The sequence below is a fragment of the Lissotriton helveticus genome, chromosome 4_1 (assembly GCF_964261635.1).
Source record: "Lissotriton helveticus chromosome 4_1, aLisHel1.1, whole genome shotgun sequence".
Lineage (NCBI taxonomy): Eukaryota > Metazoa > Chordata > Amphibia > Caudata > Salamandridae > Lissotriton > Lissotriton helveticus.
The window spans coordinates 565,005,158-565,028,745 of record NC_136063.1 but is presented as its reverse complement, the minus strand read 5'-3'; the positions used below and the strand labels follow the sequence as shown (position 1 = coordinate 565,028,745).

At 42.5% G+C, this 23,588-nt stretch overlaps 1 protein-coding gene across 1 annotated transcript in view; it reads right to left on the bottom strand.

Moving 5' to 3' along the window:
• The window catches only part of LACTB2 (lactamase beta 2), a 216,236-nt gene that overhangs the window by 56,676 nt on the left and 135,972 nt on the right, over positions 1 to 23,588 (bottom strand). Inside the window, exons 5-6 of the mRNA XM_078687161.1 lie at positions 23,031 to 23,179; positions 20,200 to 20,281 (exon numbers count right to left, since the gene is read on the bottom strand). Of these exons, the coding sequence (XP_078543287.1) occupies positions 20,200 to 20,281; positions 23,031 to 23,179 (231 nt within the window). The remainder of the gene's footprint in view (positions 1 to 20,199; positions 20,282 to 23,030; positions 23,180 to 23,588) is intronic.

Below are 23,588 nucleotides of genomic sequence, written 5' to 3'. Positions count from 1 at the left end.
AAATATTTACTAATTCTTTTTTCCAAGTACTAATTTTTCTTAGTATTTGTACGATAGACATTGCTTTGTATGGTGTCCTGGTTTCCAGAAGTGATTATGTGGGGGAGCGCAGAAGTCAAAAGTTAAGAACTGCTGTGAATACATAGCACTATCACCAGCCATCACCAGTTGATTCCCTCTGGGAGTGATGAGGTGGTTGTGCCTATTACTCATTCTTGCCAAGTGCCCCCCTTTGTGGGAGTGGCAAGGTGGGGTGCCTGTCACCTACCTCACCTGGTGACCTCCTATGGGAGTTAGGGAATGGTGTTCTGTCATCCACCAGGTGAGCTCATTGCGAGCAATGGAAATGGGAGCAGCAGTGATGAAGCGCCAAAGGCAGCTCTCACAAGCACTCACTAGTGTCCACTTTTACTACTGGCTTTGTTAAAAGTCATTTTCTCTAGTATCTGTACTACAGGCAGCACTCACTAGTATTCACTCTCACTACTGCTCCACAATAAGCAGGTTTCTCTGGTAGCTAGACTACATGCCAACTCATACACTTGCATTCACTCTCACTATTGCTGCGCAATAGGCAGGTTTCTTTGGTAGCTAGACTACAAGGCAACTCGTACACTAGTATTCACTCTCACTACTGCTCCACAATAAGCAGGTTTCTCTGGTAGCTGGACTAAAAGGCTACTCATACACTAGCATTCACTCTCACTACTGCTTCACAATAGGCAGATTTCTTTAGCAGCTGGACTACAGGCAGCACTCACTAGCATTCACTCTCACTACTGCTCCACAATAAGCAGGTTTCTCTGGTAGGTGGACTACAAGGCAAGTGATACACTAGCATTCACTCTCACTACTGCTGCGCAATAGGATGGTCTCTCTGGTAGCTGGACTACAGGCAGCAACCACTAGTGTCCACTCTCATTACTGCTGCACTATAGGCAGGTCTCTATGGTAGCTGGACTACAGGAGGCACCCACAAGTGTCCACTTTCACTACTGCTGCACTATAAGTAGGTCTCTCCGGTAGCTGGACTACAGGCAGCACTCACTAGTGTCCACTCTCACTACTGGCTGTTTTAAAGGCAGGTTTCTCTAGTAGATGTAGCACAGGCACCATTCACTAGCATTCACTTTAACTACTGCAGCGCAATAGGCAGATTTCTGCAGCAGCTGGACAACAGGCAACACTCACTAGTATTCACTCCCACTACTGCTCTGCAAAAGGCAGGTTTCTCTGGAAGCTGAACTGGAGGCAGCACTCACTAGTGACCACTTTCACTACTGGCTGTGGTAAAGTCAAAGGTCAAAAGTTTTTTATTTGCTTTGGTACTCAGCTGAGGACCACAAATTTGAAAACAGTTTACAGAAATAAACATAAACATCAATATAATATTAAAAAAGATTTTAAAAATTTGTAGAAATTATAGCAAACCCATTCGTCAGTTGGTTGTTTACATAATAATAGTAAGTTGTTTACTGTAGTGATGTTGCATTTCTGATATATCGGCTCAAGATATCTTGACCGCGCTTTAACTACACTTGCGTGAGGACAAACAAATAAGATATGCACTATATCTTGATCACCACCTGAACAAAGGTTACAAGTGGGGGATTCTCCTGGTGACCATTTGGATGTAAAGGCGGAAACAGGTAAGATGCCTAAGCGCAACATAATAATGGACCTCCTTGCTGCATGTGTTAGGCAAAACCCCAAATATGGCCGTAATTGCTTATATTCCAGCGACTCTATGTAAGTTTTATATGTAGATAACTTACTACAATGCATAAGATCGAGATCGTAACTTAATCTTGGAGTAAAGCATTTCAAAAAAAGTTTTAACTGGGATTTTGTCCAGGATAACAGAATATCTTTAGTAAGGTTCGCTATTTTAAATGCTTCAGACATATTCTTGGAAAAATTAAGTTGTCGAGATTCTGTTATAAATATTTCAGTCTTTAACAAGAATCTCAGTGTTCCTTCCTTTGCATGCAGGATGTTATAAGCCCATCGAATAACATTTGCCACGGCTGTGGCATATGAGCTTGTTAATGCAAATTCCAGTCTGAGGGCCTGTACAGATGTTGATGTAGAAACCTTTAATATTCTTTTCAAGATCTTTCCCTCAGTAATGTCCATGAAAGACCATTGTTTTGTTGGTAAATGCTCAGTTGCATAAGACAAGACCGAGGGTATTTTTACTTTGTACACTTTGAGCAATGAGGAAAAATGCCTATTTCCTGTGGCAGTATACAATCTAGAGAGTGCCCCGGCGTGGATCTCAGATTTTTTCTTTAGATTGTTTATTTGTTTAGAATTTTGTAAGTTCTTTGTAAAAATCCTGCCAAGGTAAGTATATTCGTCGACTTCCTCTACTCTTATCCCATCAAGGTTCCAGCGATATTTAGCACTTTTTTTCCGGCCAGAAAATGCCACCACTTTAGTTTTCATTAAGTTAGGGATTAAAAAATGGTCCTTCGAATAAACATTTAAAGAATCCAGTAAATTTTGGAGACCAAAAGGTGTGAGGTCTAACATAACTATATCATCTGCGTATAACAACGCATGTATGCTCTGAGAAGCAACCTTTGGAGGCAGACTAGAGCATTGTTGTAAGTGAGATGGTAGATCGCTCAGATATAGTGAAAATAGGATTGGTGCAAGCAGGCATCCTTGCTTAAGACCGTTCAAAGTATTAATTGGTTTCGTCAGACCTTTTTCACTTCCCATTTGTACCTGGGACCAGGTGTTCGTGTGTAACTTGATTATGATTTGCAATAAATTTTCAGAAATCCCCAGTTTTCTCAGTTTTTTCCATAATGTTGGTCTATCAACGCGATCAAACGCGGTGGAATAGTCTATAAATGCAGCATACACTGGTTGTGATTTCCGCCCAATGTATTTGTCAAGAATAGTTTGAAGAATTGAGATGTTATCTATTACTGAGTGATTCGGACGAAAGCCGGCTTGATACATCGGTATTATTCCCTGCGAGAAGCACCAGTCTTTTCATCTATCCAGGACCTCCGCAGCGAAGATTTTGCCTGTAGCGTCCATTAGTGCAATTTGGCGGTAATTACTAGCAATATTTTGATTCCCTTTTTTATATATGGGGATTATAGTACTTCCCTGCCATGATTTTGGTATTCTCCTGGTACAAAAAATAAAATTAAAAAGTGATGTTAACATCTGGCTCCATTCCTTAGGGTTTGACTGCAAAACTTTGATCGGAATCAGATCAGGGCCTGACGCAGAAGTATTCCTGGCTTTTCTAATGTGTATTTCAATAGAAAATGCTGTACTTTTTTCTATTGGTGTTAATTTGCTTTCCGACAAGATTTCAGCAGCATTACTATCACTTTCAATTGAGTTTGCTTTATATAGGTCAATTAAATAGACTTCCCATTCCTGTGGTGGTACTGGTATGGCATATAATTTCTTTTTAGTTCCAGTTATTTTGGCTATCAAAGACCAATATTTTCTTTGGTTGTATTGTTTTGCCGCCTCGTGAATGTCCACCCAATTTTTGTCCTGTAGCCTTCTTTTTTTTACTATTCTTATCTCTTCTAAGTTGATTTTTTAATTTATTTATCTCTTGCTGTATAGCGGATGAGTAATTTAAAAATTGCCCTCGTATAAGTTTGTTAAGTTTCCTCCTATTTATATTCTCGTTGGGGGTCTTGTAAATTTTATTTTTACGTGGTTTTTCCCTGTTAAGGAGAGATCTTTTAAGATTTGTCATGATACATTCGAAATTTGTTATTTGATCTTCCGAATGTATTTTGGTTAAAATATTATTTTGTAAGATTTTTCCATTTATATAGTCTAGGGTCCCTAAATTCCAAAAGATTCGCCTCTGCTTATTATTAATTTCGATATTCCCATTAAGGTACATAGTTGGATTCGATGGAGAAGGTTTTAGCGACCATCCCGTGTTTAGGCATAAAAGCGCGTGGTCGCTGTCTTCTGTAAAATTAATTTTCAAATGATGGAATGTGTCCGCTATCTCTATACTACATATTAGATAATCAATGATTGAGAGGGATCCGTTTCCCCTCCTTGTAAAGGATGCCGGTCTATCTCCCTCTACGTAACCATTCAAGATTGAGCCATTTATACTTGGTAGTGATGCTAATAACATTTTCCCTCTTTTGTCGGAGACTTTTCCTTTTGGAAATATTGGAGTAGGTAAATCTATTGTTTCGTCTTCGTATGTTTTTGCCCATTTACAAATTTCAGCGTTAGAAATTTTCCCATTCACGTCACCCACGATTAGATACGGAGTGTTTGCTCGCTCTTCAATTACCTTGGACATTGAATTGATGGTTTCTACAAAAATGGCATCATGAGAGGTGCCTGGAGGAATGTCCATGTTGAAAAACAAAAGGGCCTTTTTTTGGTCAGAAATACTTGTTTTTAGTATGACCTTGGTGCACTGAAAATTGTCAGATTTGGAATCGATTATTTCTTGAGACCATTGATGTTCCTCGCTTAGGAGAATAGCCAGACCACCCTTGGCATGACCTCTGCTTGTTGCTATAGCCGGGATATCATAGACGTAGTAACCCTTCTGTTTGAATGGTTTTTTCGCCCATGTTTCCTGAATGGCTAAAATATCAGGGTTGTCTTTTAGTGCTATGTTCATTTTATTGGTGGATTTTCCGGCTATATTCCACGAGGTAATCTTTAGACTGCTGTTAAATAGTACATTGCGGTCGTTGTACTTGTTTGTTGCTGTTTAAGGCCTCAGATACCCAAGCCCAAGATTCTGTTGTTTTTCTGACCTCTTTTTCTTCTTGATATTGGCTCCATACATTCCTTTGACCGTTATGTACCTGAATTTTCAAAATATCCTTCCGAGAACTGATTCGCCCCAGATCAACATGGTCAGAGATGTTTGTAGACCAACTATTTGTTGGGGTATTCGTGATAATATTTTGGGGGCCAGTCAATTTAATTGTATAATTCTTTGATGGAAATATTTCTATGACATCATAACCATGTTTGTGTAGTATTTCTTTTTCCCTTATGATGATCCCAGGAACAACAGATGACCAAAAGGCTACTTTCGCGATTTTTCGATTTTCTTTTATAGGGAATGTTACTAAATCTATTTCTTTACTAGTGATGGATTGTAGCGTAAAGATTTGCTGCAGCAAATTGATTATCCTTCCTCGATTTAACGGTAGATCATCAGTTGGGAAAAGCTCTTCAAACTGTAGATATTTGGTCATAGATTGGTCGCCACCAAGAGATAAGATCTTATTAGTCCCGCTTTCCTTATTTGTTTGATCAGTACTGCTTTTTGTTCTGGAAGGTATATATTCAGGAGCTTTATGGTTCAGTTGTTTTATGGGTAGTTTATTTATTATTTCATTTCGTTCCTCTACCGAAGATTGTTTGGTTGTTACTTTGTCCAGAAGACCTTCCTCATTATTGTCGTTAAGGATAACGTTTTTGAATTTGATCTTTCTGGATTTCTTTTTATTAATTCTTCTTAGTGGTTTCCTATTTCTGATTTTTCCTTTTATTCCTTTGTTACATTTCGTTTGGGAGGAATTTTCATCTCCAGCTTCGTCTGGTACAGGTACGGAAGTAGTTTTTTCGTCTCCATCAGTATCTTTTGTCGTTTTGGTATTCTTTACCACTGTGAAAATTGGATACTCTTTAGTTATCGAAGGTAGCTCCTCTCTAAATAGTTTCTTTAAGGAATATATTCGGACCTCCTTGGGGTTTTTCTGGGTCTTAGTGTTAAATTGATGTATTGATTTTTGATCAGATGTTTGAGTACTATTGTCACATTTATTTTGGGATTCAGGAGTTGAGGTTTTGGTTGAAAGGAAAGGTTGAGAGAACTCCTTTCTTTCCTCCTGAGTCTGTGCTCTATTTGTGACTTCAATGTGTTCTTTTTTCCTCTTTTCTTCTACCAAAAATTTCAGAATGCCAATTTGAACATCCAAAGTTTGATCCGAATTTTCTAAAATGTTACCTAAAAAAGAGAGGACAGATTCAAGTATTTCCTGTAAAGTATAAAGAGCCTTTGAAATAGGTGTCACCGTATTAGTAGAGATCGTATTATTTGGAAGAAATGTATCCAGTGATGTATCCAGATCTATTTTGAAATCAAAGAGTTGTTCATGAGATTCAGTTTGTAGATTATCTGGATTTAGTTGTATCTCAGAGATATTTTCCATCGGTTTGATACCGTTTGGACAGAGATCCTCGATGTCCGAGAGGTGATTTATTTGCTTAATAGGTGTAATAGTAATTAGATTTGAAGAGTCGAGAATCGATGTTTGAGACTCCTGTGTTGAACGTAAAATCTGAGGTTTGGAATAAGAACCTTGATCACTTACAATTGAGGTAGTCTGTGCATCTGAAGAAGGCAACTCAGAGGCCTCTTTGGGTTGTGTTTTTCCCAATGTTGCAGGCAGTTCGCGAGCTTGAGAACAAGATTGATTTTTAGGAGATAGAGCTAAGAAGTAATTACTAATAGCAGGGGTGCCAATTAACTGACCTTGTTTTACTGCTTTTACGGAGCATTTTCTTACAGCTTCCTCAGTACCCATTCTCTTCATAAAAATGGTACGAGATCTTAATTTTTTGTATGCCATAAGAGATTGACTCAATCAAATAGAAAGTTTTTTGTTAATAGTAACCGTTATGATGTTAGATTAAGAATTTAGCAGTATAGGTGGTCAGCAGGCAAATACTTAAAGGATACCTTTCCACGTCTTAGCTGATTTCTCCAGGAAGCGAAGACTCAATAGCTAAAAAGACGTTTTAGTCCAGGTGTAAGATATAGATTAAACTACAAAGAATAGAAATGGAAATAGGGTGGCCCGTCCCGTCCTTATGCGTCCTTGGACGGCCTTAGACGGCCCGCCCTGTGCCCGGGCTTCGCCCCGTGCTCCGACCCGCGCGCGTCCCGCGATGCGCGTTGCAGGTTGGAGTTAAATAGTGTAACGGGTTGTGAGGGCGTGGCACTGGGAGGGGGCGCGGCTCACGCGGGAAGAGGACCAGCTGTAGATGTGGAATGCTGGTCCTCGCAGTCCCGGGGCCAGCGCCTCTCCCTCCTCTGCGGCCACACGAGTAAAAGGTGCTTGGTGATTTTAAAATAACAACAGCAGCTGCAACTCAGGATAAATGCTACTCCAGTAGCGAGGGCAATAAAATGAGCACTTCTCTCAGCGTCTCCTTCACGAGCGGCACCCGATAAGCGGGGGCCGCGAGAAGTTATCCGGACTTGGCTGGGGCGTGGCACTGGGAGGGGGCGCGGCTCACGCGGGAAGAGGACCAGCTGTAGATGTGGAATGCTGGTCCTCGCAGTCCCGGGGCCAGCGCCTCTCCCTCCTCTGCGGCCACACGAGTAAAAGGTGCTTGGTGATTTTAAAATAACAACAGCAGCTGCAACTCAGGATAAATGCTACTCCAGTAGCGAGGGCAATAAAATGAGCACTTCTCTCAGCGTCTCCTTCTCCTGGTAAAGTCAGGTTTCTCTAGTAGCTGGACTGGAGTTTGCGCTCACTATTGTCCACTCTCACTAGTGGCTGTGCTATAGGGAGGTTTCTCTAGTAGCTGTACTACAAGCCACACTCACTAGCCTTCACTCTTACTACTGCTCCGCAATAGGTAGGTTTCTCTATTATCTGTCCTACAGGCACCAATCACTAGCATTCACTCTCACTACTGCTCCGCAATAGGCAGGTTTCTCTGGCAGCTGGACTACAAGCAGCACTCACTAGCATTCACTTTAACTACTGCAGCGCAATAGGCAGATTTCTGTAGCAGCTGGACAACAGGCAGCACTCACTAGCATTCACTTGAACTACTGCTGCACAATAGGAAGATTTTCCTAGTAGCTGGGCTGGAGGTTGCACACAATATTGCCCACTCTCACTAGTGAGTGTGAAATAGGCAGGCTTCTCTAGTATGATGTCTACAAGCAGCACTCCCTAGCATTTACTCCCACTACTGCTAAGCAATAGGCAGGTTTCTCTGGTAGCTGGACTACAGGCAGCACTTACTGGCATTCACTCTCACTACAGCTGCGCAATAGGCAGGTTTTCCTAGTGGCTGGACAGAAGGTAGCACTCCTTAGTGTGCACTCTACTGAGGCCTACAGGCAGCACTCCCTAGCATTTACTCTCACTACTGCTAAGCAATAGGCAGGTTTCTCTGGTAGCTGGACTCCAGGCAGCACTTACTGGCATTCACTCTCACTACAGCTGCGCAATAGGCAGGTTTTCCTAGTGGCTGGACTGGAGGTAGCACTCAGTGTGCACTCTCACTAGTGGCTGCACAATAAATAGGTTTCCCTAGTAGCTGTATTGCAGGCAGTACTCACTATCCTTCACTCTCACAACTGCTCCATAATAGGCAAGTTTCCCCTAGTAGATGGACTACAGGCAGCACTCACTAGCATTCACTCTCAGTACTGCTGCGCAATAGGCAGGTTTCTATAGTATCTGTACTACAGGCAGCACTCACTAACATTCACTCTCACTGCTGCTTTGCAATAGGCAGGTTTCTCTGGTAGCTGAATTTGAGCCAGCACTCACTAGTGACCACGTTCACTACTTGAAGTTAAAGGCAGGTTTCTCTTGTAGCTGGACTGGAGTTTGCACTCACTATTGTCCACTCTCACTAGTGGCTGTGCTATGGGCAGGTTTCTCTAGTAGCTGTACTACTAGCAGCACCCACAAGCATTTACTCTGACTACTACTGCGCTATAGCAGGTTTCTCTAGTATATGTACTACAGGCAGCACTCACGAGTATTTGCTCTCACTACTGCTGCACAATATGCAGGTTTCTCTAGTAAGTGGACTGGAGGCAGCACTCCAGTAGTGCCTGCTACCGAATGGGGGTGGTGCAGGAGGGTGGAGGGGAAATAAAAACAATTAAAGCACTTACCTTGGTACAGCCGGCCGCCGCCGCCTCATCCTCTTCTCTTCTCTTGCCAGCATTCAATATCCACTCTCACTAGTGGCTGAACTATAGGCAGGTTTCTCCAATAGCTATACTACAGGCAGCATTCACTAGCATTCACTTTCCCTACTGCTATGCAGTAGGCTGGTTTCAATAGTATCTGTACTACAGGCATTCACTCTCACTAGTGGCTGCAGTATAGGCAAGTATCTCTACAAACTGTACTAAAGGCATTAGTCACTAACATTCACTCTTCTACTGCTGGCCAATAGGCAGGCTCCTAAAGTCTCTGTACTGCAGGCACCACTCACTAGCATCCACTCTTGCTACTGGCTGCATTAAAGGCAGGCTTCTCTTGTAGCTGTATTATAGGCAGCACTCACCAGCTTTCACTTTCACTACTGCTGTGCAATAGGTATGTTTCTCAAGTAACTGGACTGGATGCAGCACACACTAGTGCCCACTCTCACTACTACAGCGCTATATGCAGGTTTCTCTAGCAAATGGACTAGAGGTAGCACTCACTAGTATCCAGTCTTGCTACTGGCTGCATTAAAGGAAGGTTTCTCTAGTAGCTGGACTGGAGGCAACACTCACTAGGATCTACTCTCACTACTGGCCGTGTTAAAGGAAGGTTTCTCTAGTAGCTGGACTGGAGGCAGCACTCACTAGTATGCACTCTCACTACTGCTGTGCAATAGGCAGGTTTTTTTATCTCCCTGAGCTGCCAGAATGCTGGAGGGTGCGGCTTCCTCCTCAGCGCCTGGCATACTTTCGGCTCCAACGATGTGGGTGTCTTGGGCAAGGCTTTGCAGTGGCGGCTGGTGGAATTTGAAACTGGTGACGCGTATGCAGAACGAATCAACGTATGCGAGCGAGCGCAGCGAGCTAGCCCAACGGCAATAAGGGGGCTTCAGGGGGGTTCTCCCCCCATGAAGAAATTTTTTAACATTGCCATCTTTTTGGTGCGATTTTCAGCACTATTTCTGTGATAAATGAACTAAAAATTCAGTTCTTCTAGGCATTCATAAAAGAAAATCATACATTATTTCAGAGAAGTTCTGGGTTGCCAAGCAAGTCTGACTTCTGAAGAGGGCTAGGGTACTAAGCAAGACTGCTTTGGCTTGACCCTTTCCAATAGAAAACACTAGTTAGCGATGTGAACAAGTTCAATGGACAAACCTGAGGTCAAGGGAGAGTCCCTCTCCTGATAAAGAAATTTAAAAAAGATTGGCAAATGGTGCATTTTAGAGCAAATGAATGCAGCGATAAAGCAAGGCTTATTAAGCAGTGGGAACGTATAGTTTTGAAATATTAAACACATTAAAAACGTCCCCGTATATTCTTGCATTCAACAGTTACAGTAATATGTAAATTGTTCTGCATGACAACTTTTGCCCTTTAAAATGTATGCTTGCCCAGTGTCTTGCACTGCATGCAGCAATAACATTGGAAAAATATGATCTAACCAGACTTCGAGAAGCACCCACAGCTGCTGGCTGTAACCAGTCATATAGAAATATGTGCAGATGAGCGAGTTGAGGCAGCCTATCACGTGTCCTTTCACAATAATATCCCAATAATGCTTGACCGTGCCTTTTATTTCATTAGACATACCCTTAGCACCAGAAGCACAGAAGATTTAAAGTCTCTTGGTTCCATTGCTAAAACCTAACCACTAAAATATATGTAGTGGCGGCATTGGTGGTGTTTCCCCACCCAGTGAATTTCCCACCATGGTAGCTGTGCTGTTGGCATGAGTTTGTTTAATTGGCAGGCATTCCCTAAACGTAATTAAACCCTCCCAGTGCTTGCAGATACGGGCATAAGGATGAAAGAGATGGCAGGAGCTGGAGGGAGACAGTAGAGAGGCTTTTTCCTGAGTCCTGGGCCCTTAGCGGCCACTGACCAGAATCCCTGGTGGATGCTCTTGTTTGCCATTGGTGTCACATGGTCAAGGATGTCATTGGATAACAAACTAACTCTTGGCCCTTCAAAAGGGCCAAGGCAATCTCAGGAGGTGCGAGAGGAAACAGATACTGTCACAACTAATCATTGTAAATAAAGTCAATGTCTGCAGATCTATGTTTATTAAAGAGATGAGGGGCCTGGTTTGTAGGAGGGTGGTGTGACGTGAACCCCAGAAAATGCACTCGCAACATAGTACAAATCAACATCCAAGCCCACAAAGTGTCCTGTAAAATCACAATGTGACGAGGGCCATCCTGAGCTAACATCACAGAGCAGTCTGAAATTAAAAACTAAATAGACAAGTGGAGAAAACACCCAGCCGTTGCTAAAATAAAAACAACAACATAAAACACGTCATCCCACCGGTGTATGATTGTCCATTCTGCCTCTCCAGCCTCTGGGTTCATCAACTCAAAAACTGCACCTTTATAAAATGTCTACTTTAAATTTTTGGAGAAATGAAATGTTTGCTGTGTGCAAAGAGCAACGTTCAATGATAGAGGTAGCTGTTACAACCAATGCGGTGAGATCGCATTCATTTCCTCTCATTGAATTGGCACACAGACGACCATCTGCGCCTGCCTTACCAACAAGTGGCTGTAAACACGCAGCTGCAGGATGGAAGCTGGAAGCTATTAAAAGCATTTCTGAGCTTCTACAGCCAAGCGTCGCTTGGAAGTCTTTCAAGGTTAATCAAAAAGCCAATGCACGCTGCAGCGAGACAATAAAAGCTGCTTTCCTGTTGTCTGACTAATCAAGTCTATTAGTTGGTGGCCCAGCGAGCTGATTTATCTTTGACTACATCAGAAGGAAAAAACAGAGCTTAAGATGAAAAAGAAAAGGGAAATCACCTCTTGCGCGCCGCGGCTGACTCTGCAGATTTACCAATCCCCACACCTTATGCTTCGGATGGGATAATGGGGGTAACAGGCCGATGGCGCTTTTGGAATACAGTGCAAGCGCTGACATTTATACAAAGCAAGCAGTGACATTTACAGCACCGCTTGCCTCTAATGCGAGCAAACACCACACTATAAACAACACCAGACTCCTCTGCGATGAACTTGAAACCAGGGAATGAACGTTATCGACCCAAGAGGTGTAATAAGGCCATGCTAAATGTAAAAGGTGCACCATGCAAAAACGTGTCACATAAAGTTACTTGACAATAACAAGAAAAGACAACTATAAAAAAATGTTCTAAGGGGGCAATGGATTTTGGTTTAAGCCTGTAACTCAAATTGATGTCACAAACGTGGAAAGCAAGAGAAGGATACAGATTCCAAATGTATTTGTTATGATTTTTAGGTTAATATTCCCAATGTTTGTATTATTTGCATGTGAACCAAAGAATCCACTCGTGAGAGAAACCATGCTGCACGGCTTCAGCTGTTTTAATGTTGAATTTTCTTTTTGTGATGCTTAAGACCACTAATTGCTTGGCTAGGATATGCTTTATGTTAGCATTTCTGCTCTACCATGATAAGTTTAATCCAAATATCCAAATTGCAGTGAAGCACTTGTTGGCAGACCATTAATTATTATTATTTTTTTTAACTCTTTTTATTAGGAAACAAAGAAAAAGACATTACAAAAAGGAAACAAAATCTCAGGTGAACACATACAGTCTTCATCGCGTGGGTCATTGTGGCAAGGTACAGAAACAAATGTAACAACATTTAGTGCTGGGATCATGGGGATTCCTGTGCTTCCAGTGCCAATCTTGGCGTAGGTGGTTCACAGATCTCTCCTCGGTGGCTATTCCATGCACCTCATATCTTCCCCCACTTCTTCGGGCAACCCCTGGCCACGTATACTGCTTTCTCTCTAAACATACACCAATCGAGATCTTCCGCCCACTTGGTGATTCGGGCGGCTGACTGGCTCCCCAGAGTTGGGCTATATTCCGCTTGGCCACCATGTACGCCAGCGTCACCCATTGTTTCTGGTACACATTTAGATCCGTAGGCTCTCACACATTCAACAGACATCTTCGGGCTTCTGGTCGTATCTCAGCACCCAAAACTTCCCCCAGCTCATCATGGATCTTCATCCGAAATATCTGTATCACCACACAATGCCAGAGAATATGCATTAAGGTGCCAATTTCTCCACATTCTCTCCTACACTCTCCACTCCCAGCTTGTCCCATTCGTACCAAACGAGGCCCAGTTATATAGGATCTATGTAATATCTTCAATTGCACAAGTCGCAGCCGCATCTGAATAGCAACTACCTTCGGGGAGGACACCGCCTCCATCCAGTCTTTGTCATCTAGTTCTAACCCATCCGCACTCCACGGGGCTCAAATCCGTTCCAACGGGTTCTCCATGTTGTTGACCAGCTTCCTATATATCAGAGAAATCGTTTTCTCTGGAATATGCCCATCCAGTACCCGGTCCTCAAGAAGTGACGCCTCCGGGAGTACCGTGCCCTTAAGGATGTGGGTGGTGAGGGCGTGTCTCACTTGCCGATATCAGTAATATTCATTATCGTGCATACTATACCGTTTTTTAAGAGACTCGAATGTATGCACTGTGTCCTTTCCCCACACATCTTTTATCTGGGTAATTCCGATATGGTCCCACCTGTCGTACCCCTTAGTTTTCCACAGACTACCCAGCTTCTCTGAGTTTAACAGGGGAGTGGCCAATGTCAACCTGCCTTCCCAACCTAGATATTTATTGGCCGCGTGCCACATCTGTATCGCATGTGCAGACGGGCCCGTCAACGGAAACCTCCAAGGCCTGGAATACAGAGCTCTATCTATCATCCCACCCGGGGCCGGACCCCGGACCATGGCATAACCTGGATCACCTGGGAGTCCGTAGACAATATGATTCACAGCAGCCAGCTGTGAGGCCCAGTAGTACTTCCTTAAATCCGGAAGTCCGATCCCACCATCGTACCACGGGAGAGTAAGTTTAATGAACGCTATACGGGCCCTACCATCCCACAGGAGCTGTCTCTGAAGATTCTCTAACCCCCTAAAGTAGGAGGTCGGCACTGGGTCCATCGCATTCTGCAAGGCATACAAAAACCGAGGTAGAGCCATTATCTTGAAGAGAGCGGCTCTTCCAAGCAAGGAGAGTGGAAGGGCTTTCCAGCGCTCCACATCTTTCATACACCTGTTCAATGGGGAAGCTAAGTTATTGGCGTATCGTAACTGTGGATCAAGCGTGATATATATACCTAAGTACTTAAATCCTACCGTCTCAATCTGAACAGGGCACGACTGCGGGATTACCGGCGGGTCGCCCACAAGGACAAAGAGCACCGACTTTGCCAAGTTTATGGCCAATCCGGAATATCTACCAAAAATGGCTAGCACATCTAGAAAATTACGCAAGGATTCCTTGGGGTTGGTGAGGTAAAGCAAAACGTCATCCGCATAGATCGAGATCTTATCTTCCCAGTCAGGCGACCATCGTAAGCCCTGTATCGATCTATCCCATCTGACCCAAGCCGCCAAGGGCTCCATCACGAGCGCAAAGAGTAATGGGGACAGCAGGCATCCCTGCCTCGTGCCCCTTCCCAACGGAAAATCCCTAGACTTGCAGTTATTCACAACCACCCTAGCCAGGGGGTTGCATATAATAAGCACACCCAACCAATAAACTCGCTTCCAAAGTCCAGCTTCGCCAACACCGCAAACAGATATTGCCACTCCACTCTATCAAAGCCCATTGTGGCATCTAAAGATACCAACACTGTCGGATCATGGATCTTCGAGGAACCCCCAAGGACACGATGTAGTCTACGCAAATTCAGCACCGTGTTACGACGCGGCATGAAACCGGATTGGTCCGGGTGAATCAGGGTCGTGATCACCTTGACTAGCCGAGTGGCCAGGAATTTCGCTAGAATTTTTGGCTCTACGTTGAGGAGCGATATGGGCCTATACGAGGAACATTGTGTCTTAGGCTTACCCACTTTATGTATGGCCACTATATTGGCCACTCGTTGGTCATACGGGAGCTGACCCTTCTCCTTGCTTTCTAAGAACATGGCTCGGACATGCGGGGCGAGTCTACCGGCATTCAACTTGTACAACTCAATCGGTATCCTATTAGGGCCTGTCGCTTTACCGGATTTTATCTGCCTGATCGCCTGCGCAACTTCATCGTCAGAGAAAGCAGAGTCAAGATAGCTCCTGTTCTCCTCCGACAGACTCGGCATAGCAATGTCCCTGATCATTTCGCTATTCTCAGCCTCCGTGAATTCACTACCGGCAACCATTAATTATTTGATTCATGTGTAAAATACACACACTTTGAAAATTTTAACTTGAAATAACAAATGTAACGATTTTATAGTGCCTCCAAGTGCTTCTCAATGCACACGTAATGTGAATCACGTCAGTGCAGTACCTCAGTGCAACGCACCCTTTCCTCACAACTATCTTCAATGTGACAAAAATGTGGAATTACAGATTGACAGGTTCCAATAAAGGGGGTGCTTTCCACAAAGAGGTTCCAGGTGACATAAAGAGAAAAAAACTCAAAATATTTACTACTGGGCTCATAGCTTAAAATAAGTGATATGAAGTTTCCCTGCACACAAATCTGAACATATGCGCTATTTTCCATTTTGCATGAAGTGTTCTCAATAAAGGACAGGGCCTCCTGTTAACAAAACGGTCATGGAGGTGATTATATGGTGTTTTAAAACACCCATTCTGAGTCCTTGGTGGGGGGACTTCAGCGACTGCACATTGAGTGGAGATGTGCAATGGAGACCTTGTTATGGGAGTGAAGCGGAAAGATAATATTGTCTGGGAGGCTGGGACAATGCAAGCGATTAGAGGAGTTATTCCCAACGGGGTGTGTCATACAGGACTAAGGCAGAGCAATGGAATTTCACCCACAACCGTGGCTTGCATCGCAATACGTTGGGGCGGGGAGGGGTGGGGGATGGGGGCCGGGGAATAAAATATAAATAAAAGAAAAAGAAAGAAAACGTACCTGACCACTGGTCTGCCCAGCCTCTGCTGGGCCCTTGGCGCCTTCACTGGAGTGGCAACCCTGCCCTCAGCCAATACTGGCGCTGCTCCAGCAGCGCCAGGATTGGCTTAGAGCTGGGTTACTCACCGCCTAATGAGCATGCGCCAGCCAAAGCAGACACTAGTCCGCATGACTGGGCACGGCAGAAAAATTCACCACCTGCTGCCCCTGGTCTGACAATGCATGTCAGTCAACATGACGCCGGACCGCCCAACCCCTTCAGACTCTGAAGGGGGTGGGCGGTCGGACGTCATGCTGACTGACATGATTGTCAGTTCTCCCTCGGTGTCTTTGAACTTAAGTAAACTGAGAGTTTACTTAAGTTCAGAGAGGCCGAGGGAGCTGCGGGTGGGGGAGGCAACACCCAGCGCCCTAATGGACGCACCGCCACTGAAGACTTGCCTTTACATCTTGTGATAAGGCTCCCTTCTTTCCCTCTGGTATCCTAGTTTTTTGTTTTTTTGCAGCGGAATGCAAGACAGGCTTCACAGGAATTCTCCATGTGTTTTTGGGAGAAGTTGCAAAACCTCATAATGATCGCTACAAGGAACTTTGGTGCTACATATTGGGCAGAAGTGGGAGTATGTTGCATAACGATGCCCCTGGTGCATTCTCAAAAAACCAGGCCCAGCAGTAGATGGCAGGAGTATGCAGAGCACCTGTTTTTGAAGCCACTCATGCTACAAACAACTACATTACATGTTTTGAGTTTACATACTGCACAAAATACAGTGGCATAGAAACGTTTTTTCATATATATACACATATATATATATACACATCCTTTTGTTTCAAAAACAGGAAAGGCAAAGTGTTGGACATATATATATATATATATATATATATATATATATATTACCTACTGGCGGTCGCCAGTAGGTAGTTATAGTTAGGACCTATTTTCCATAGGAAATCCGCAACATTCTATTGGGAATAACTTTGGCGACAGTTGATGAATCGCTGTGAATTTCTCAAAGAAGATGGCCCGCTCCACTCTGCTCCTTCCCTGAAAGTCTCGGGAAGATTCGTCAAGCGGGGGCCGAGAAAAAAGGGGGGTCCCAAAACGTGTTTTCCCCATGTTAATTTCCATTGGACGATTAGACACGGCTATAGCCCGAACCGCTGAACGGAATTACACCAAATTTGGAAAAATAGTAGGGTCTGGTACGCAGATCACGCTTTTGTTTAATGGTGTAAATCCCTCCAGTAGTTGCTGAGAAAATTAAAGTTAAAATCAATTATATATCTATAAGCGTGCACCGTGCGCGCACCTTGCCGTGCACGAGCTTCATGCTGATTGGCTACCACTGTGTCAACACTCCAAAACAGAAATTGATGGCAGCCATCTTGTGCCTCAGTAGACTGAGGCACAAGAAAGCAGAAACAAAAAAGTGTAGAACTCAAAAAGGGGACAGGGTAGAAGCACCCTGATCCCCTAGGCCTGCTCAGGGGGTCCCACAGGGACCCCCAAGGCGGAAAAAAAAAAACATTTCGAAAAATCGCATGATTCCCCCCCCCCCATTTTTTTTATTTTTGCCTTGGGGGTCCTTGTGGGAACCCCTGAGCAGGCCTAGGGAGTCAGGGTGCTTCTACCCTGCCCCCTTTTTGAGTTCTAAAACTTCTTGAGCTGCATGCTCATTGGCTTTCAACACTTCAAACCAGGAAGTGTTGGCAGCCATCTTGTGCTCGGTAGAAACACAAAAAGGGGGCAGGGTAGAAGCACCCTGACCCCCTAGGCCTGATCAAGGGGTCCCACAAGGACCCCCCAAGGCCAAAAATGTTTTTAACCCGGTATGTTTATTTAAAAATTACCCCCTAGGGGGACCAAATTGTGGGGGCATAGTGATAAAGAAGTGTGGGGGTGCCCAATCCCCCCCCACACTGCCCCGGGGACCGCCGCCCTCCGGGGCAAAGCAACGCAGCCCCCTGGCGCATACTGGAGGCTCCTGGTGGGCTTGTTGCCTCCTAGGGACCCCCAGTATGCAAGGGGAATTAGTTCCCCCTCTGCAAACGCGCCCGTGGGCTGCGCTGCAGAGAGGTGTAAAAAAGGGTGTGGCCTCATTACACCTCTCTGCAATGCAGCCCCCTGGGGAATACTGGAGGTTCCTTATGGGCTATTTGGCCCCCAGGTACCCCCAGTATGCAGGGGGAATTAGTTCCCCCTCTGCAAACGCGTCAGGGGGCTGCGTTGCAGAGAGGTGTACAAACATTTTTTATCAATTTATATTAAAAATATGTAATGTAATTTAAAAAATAATATATCTAAAAATAAAAAATTTATAATAATATAGTAAATCAGTATAAAAAATATAACAATTATTACATTAAAAAAAATTCATTTACAAAACCATTGAAATTCACTGAAAAAAACATAGGTTACAGCCACGTTATAGCTAGGAATTAGCATTTAAAAAACCTTTGAAATTCACTGAAAACACCATAGGTTTTACACACGTTATAGTTAGGAATTAGCATTTTAAAAACCTTTGAAATTCACTGAAAAAAAACATTGGTTTCACACCAGTTATAGTTATCTGGTCATTTTACTCATACAAAACCTTTGAAATTCCCCTGTTATAGTTAGTTCAGCTAACTATAACTCGCGCGCCCAAAATGCACTGCTGATGATGTCACATATTACATCACTCATGACATGGTCAGTGACATCACTCATGACATCACTGATGACATCTCAAATGACATCCCTGATGACATCACTCATGACATCATCCTTGTGGCAGACCTCATCTCCTTTGATACACACGATCAAAAATAGAAAGTAACATTTTCAAAAAAATGGAGATACCAATTCCAGTTAGAACAACCTATTCAGTATTTCAAAAATCTACATACATATCCAGTCATTCACTAACAGTTCTATATAGGCACTCATACATGTACTCACTCATCATATGTACTCATACACGTATACATCTTATTACACACCGACACTCATCTATAGAGTTACTCACACATGCAAATAAACTATCAAACATCCATTTACTTGCATATACAGCTATACACCCACCACTACACTAATTCCTACAGAATCGTACACATACTTACTCTCTAAAACAATCACTTATAGAAACACATACTTATTTATACAGGAACTCTTACAATCTCTTGCTCTCACATATACTCATTTATATACATCAATACTCACCTATATTAGTTTAAAACATATGTAGTTACTCATAAAGATACTTTTGAGACAGTCATTCACTCACTAACACACTCACTAACACACCCATACACACACTCATCCACCTATAAAGTCATGCACACATGCTGTCTTCAAAACACATATGAACAGTGAGTCAGTCATTCATGCATCTGTGCGCTAAGTAATACTCCCCACCGAACCATACAGACACTCATTCTGATACTTAAAAAAACAACTAATAACCCATATACACACTCATGTAGCCACTCACCACCCCATTGGCAAAAAATGCAAATTATGCAGCCCAATGTCGCCCAGTAATATTTTTTATCTAGTTAATATCGAAACAATTTTTGGAGTGAAATCTGCAAATTATGTGGCAGATGCAGTAAATCCATAATTATGAGGTAAACCGTGCAGAAACAGAATCGCCTAAGTCCAGTAACCCTCTCCAATCCCATTGTTGTATTTACAATTCATTCAAGAAAGGTAAACAAAGCCTAAACATTGTAATTCCAACGTGTACCCAGCTGCTCTTTGAAGAAAACAGCCCTTTCAAGCTAACAGGCCCCAAAGCAACATGTCATATAAAAAATGCATAATGGGTACCATGTATGATATGATCCTACGCTGCCATGTCGGCATTCTGGTGACATTTACAAACCTTTATGATGTCACTAGAGCCCCTTGATCGGAATATTGCACAATATTACACAGTTATCTGTTTTGTGTTCTCTCTATATACTGGTGTGTAAAAAGAGTGATGAAATCGCACAAACCCATATAGAGAAAACAATTAAAGAAACTGATTCAGGATCATTTTAGGATTCCGCTTTTCATGACGAGCTACCCTTTGATGAAGCAAGTCACCTTGCACCATAAAATCTCCGGGCCTTTTCAAGGCACAATTTTACTTCCAACACTTGGGAATTACTTTTTCTTCTACGGTGATCTCAATCCTGGGGTTATTTTTCTTTTTTGGAATGGTCATAGTCAGATAAGGAGGCGATCTATAAACCCTGAAATAAACATTTCACTCTCCCTATATGTGAAGAAAAAAACTTTTATCTACAGACACTAGAAACAAAAAAAATACAAATATGGAGACAACAGATTAATGTGCATCTACTTACATATTTTCCCTTCTTTTTTTAATTTCTCCAAATGGTGAGTCAGGTTAGTCTCTGCTGCTTTATGAAGATACTCTGGAGTATCCTAAAATGATTAAAAGCAAGACGATGTTTTTAAGACATCATAATTTGTATTGTGACTACTGTGATTGGCTAGCAACACCTAAAATCACTCTATCATTAACTGTATCAAAGTCCTCAAATCTCACTTTTTCTTTTTCAAACAATACCCAGTACAAAATGAAGCTGGATTCAAAATTTAAAGAATATGTGGGTTGGATCATGAAATAATTTTTAATCAATAGACTTGCATGTCCCTGGTAGCGGATGGCACAGTGTTTGTTCCAAACACTGTATGTGAATGCATGTGCTTCTGGAGCAGTATGGTGCGGCCTGGAGTCTTCATTTTTAGGTCGAGCCTAGCAGCGCGCATGCGCTGCTCTGCGAGGCTTCTTGTTCCTACTCTGTGTGGGTCTGACTCCTCCCACGCATTGGATTGGCTTTTGCTTGTGTCTTTCTATAATGAAAGTACGCAAATGGCTAAAGGTGGTTGCATGTCCCACCTCCGTTTGAAATGTTCACTCCCACTGCGTTTTGCCTCAGGAGTGAGCAGCGGCGCGTAGGGCGGCATCGCTTTGACATCATCTTACCCCCCACGTCATCTGAGATCTAACGCACCTTCACCCCACTGAGTTACTACATGCCTGGCAGAACATGCCATTGTCTTCACTTATCTGGCAGATTTCCTGGAAACAAATAATTTTGACTTAATTTTGAAGATGCATTATTAATCACAGTCCTCAAAGATGCACAATCGGTACAGTGCATAAGAATTTGCATCAGTTAACATTGTACCCGGTGTGTTTTTTTCTTACTTTCCCAAGACGTTTCTCTCTGAACTGTATTGGGCATAAATGTGCCGTCCAAAAATATCCTACCAAGCAATATTGTAAACCCTAAGGAGATGTCTTGATGTTGTTTTGCTGAATGTTTTTGAGATAGTGCTTTGAGACGGCGGTACGGTGCTTTCGGTATTGGAATATAAAAAAAAAGCATTTGCAGTGCAATAGGTCTTGCATTTACGAGAGTCTGAGCTATTGACATTGCAAATAACCATGCCTTTTATTTTTGTTTTTAAAACATAAATAAAAGGCATTGTCATTTACAATGCCAATAGCTTAAACTTGTGTAAATGCTAGACCTATTGCATTGCAAATGCTTGTTATTTTGTTCCCAGACCTGCATACAGTCTTGTAATTATATAGACATATACAGAGAATTTGCAAGTTAAAAAAAATAATTGATGGCATAATTTGTAGGCATGTGTGAATATGTTTATATAAAAGAGCTAATATGTCACCCCTAAAACTTGTGTGCACACATACAGATTTGCACCTGCCTTGAAATACAGCTACCGAGTACATAACACTGCAGTTTGTAGGTTTTTGTCAGTGAAAATATGGTATCTTATTTTAGAAAAGAGACCTGATCTGTTTTGCAAATTAATGAACATAGAGAAATAGGTGTCAGATGTGACAATATTTGTAGGAGATGTAAGGCCTATAATTATAAAGACTTCTAAGCGATGCTTTCTAGTTAAATGTCTTTTTATCATTGCTATTACACACTATGTACATTATCCTCCTAAAAATTATAAACATTTCATTAAGTTTTGCAATGTTTGTACACCTGACTATACAAGAGTTATATACTTTACACATTTCAAGCTGTTCGGCCTTTCTCCAATGATTCGCTTTTTATGCTCAAGAAGTAGTAACCCTGTTGCAATCCATACTGGAGACTGAGATTGGAACACAGATACTTTTTTGGTTGATGCTATTACCCATAGTTGGAAGTAATAAGGCTAGTGTTGGTGCAGAAAAGGTTTAATATAATGAAAGCAGATTTGTAGAGGCGGTCAAAGGGCAAGAACGTTTGTACATATTTAACCAAAGAGACTGCAGCTGAGGTGCAATGAAACAACACCCCAAATCAACACAACAAAACGGCATAAAAATACACTAATATAACAGCCGCAATACAAAAAAACACCTGCACAATCCAATACATATCAACACAACACTTTGTTGTATTGTGTTGCTATTGTAGTGTATACTGTGTGGCTGTTTTATGATTTTAAGGTGTCTTTCCTACAGTGTCTTGTTGTATCTTGTTTCATAGTTGAATTGTTTATGTGATTCTGTAATATTATTTTTGTATTGATATTATGCTTTATTCTGGTGTTTTTTTTAATGTGCTGGATTCTACTTTTGAGGTTTGTATTGCTGTGTAGGGTTGTTTTCCGTCTTCTGTATTATGTTAGTGATATGGTGCTTTGGTTTATGTGTTGTTTTTGGTGTTTTATTATTGTATTGTCACTGTGTTACTGTCTTCTGTTCTGATGTGGTTGCATTGTTTTGTGCCTTGCGATGCCTTTGTGTTGTTATTTTGTTGTGTTCTTGTGTTCTGTGATGTTATGTATTTCCTCTGCAGGCTTAACCGCATGCGTGCGGGCGGAATTCCGCGGAGTTTTGCGAAACCGCATTTTACATGACGAGCTGGGCTCGTCATCAGCGTAGCAGGAGGCTACCTCATGACGAGCCCAGCTCGTCATCAGCGTGGAAGGGGTTAATAAGGGCTACTAATGTCTATCTGAGTGCAGCACGTTTTATTACACTAAAAAACAACCATTTACCATTGCCACAAATCACAACTTATCGTTGCTACAGTGCTACAACTTTATATAGCACAGTGGTGTAAAACATTAGCACACCGCGTGCTCACTTTATGTGTTCAGGCCCCTTGTGTCTTAAACAGTAAAAACATGGGCTTACCGCATATATTATCTTTACCAGCTCTGATGTTGTGTATGATTTGTCACCTTTCTCTAGAAAAGCATTCAGAATCTGCTGTTCACGAGCCAGTCTGTGAGCTATGTATTGTTCAATCTTAGCCCTCGCTCCTTGCACAACTGGACCATGCCCTAAAATCACAAGGACACAGAATTTCATTTCATTTCATTTAGGAGATTTATAAAGCGCATGGTTACGCGCACCGGCGTGTCCCCGCGCTGAGAGTATACAGATGAGAAGACAAGGGTTTACATCAGTGCTTGGCGGAAGAGATGGAATAAATAAATTGTCACTTGCACAAGAATGAAAATCTACTTACCATGAGTGGTGCAGCTACTCATATCGCATTACTCATAGTGTAATGGATCCTTTTGCTTTCCCAACTCTTGCACACTTTCCCTCCTAGTAAAAATGGTTTGCAAGAGTGTAACAGATGTTTACAATGCAAAACTTTAGCATGCTGAATGCAGTTCTTTGTAGCACTTTAAATAATAGGTGGAATTACCTCAGATTTGGTGGTTCTCATTGCAACAACCTAAG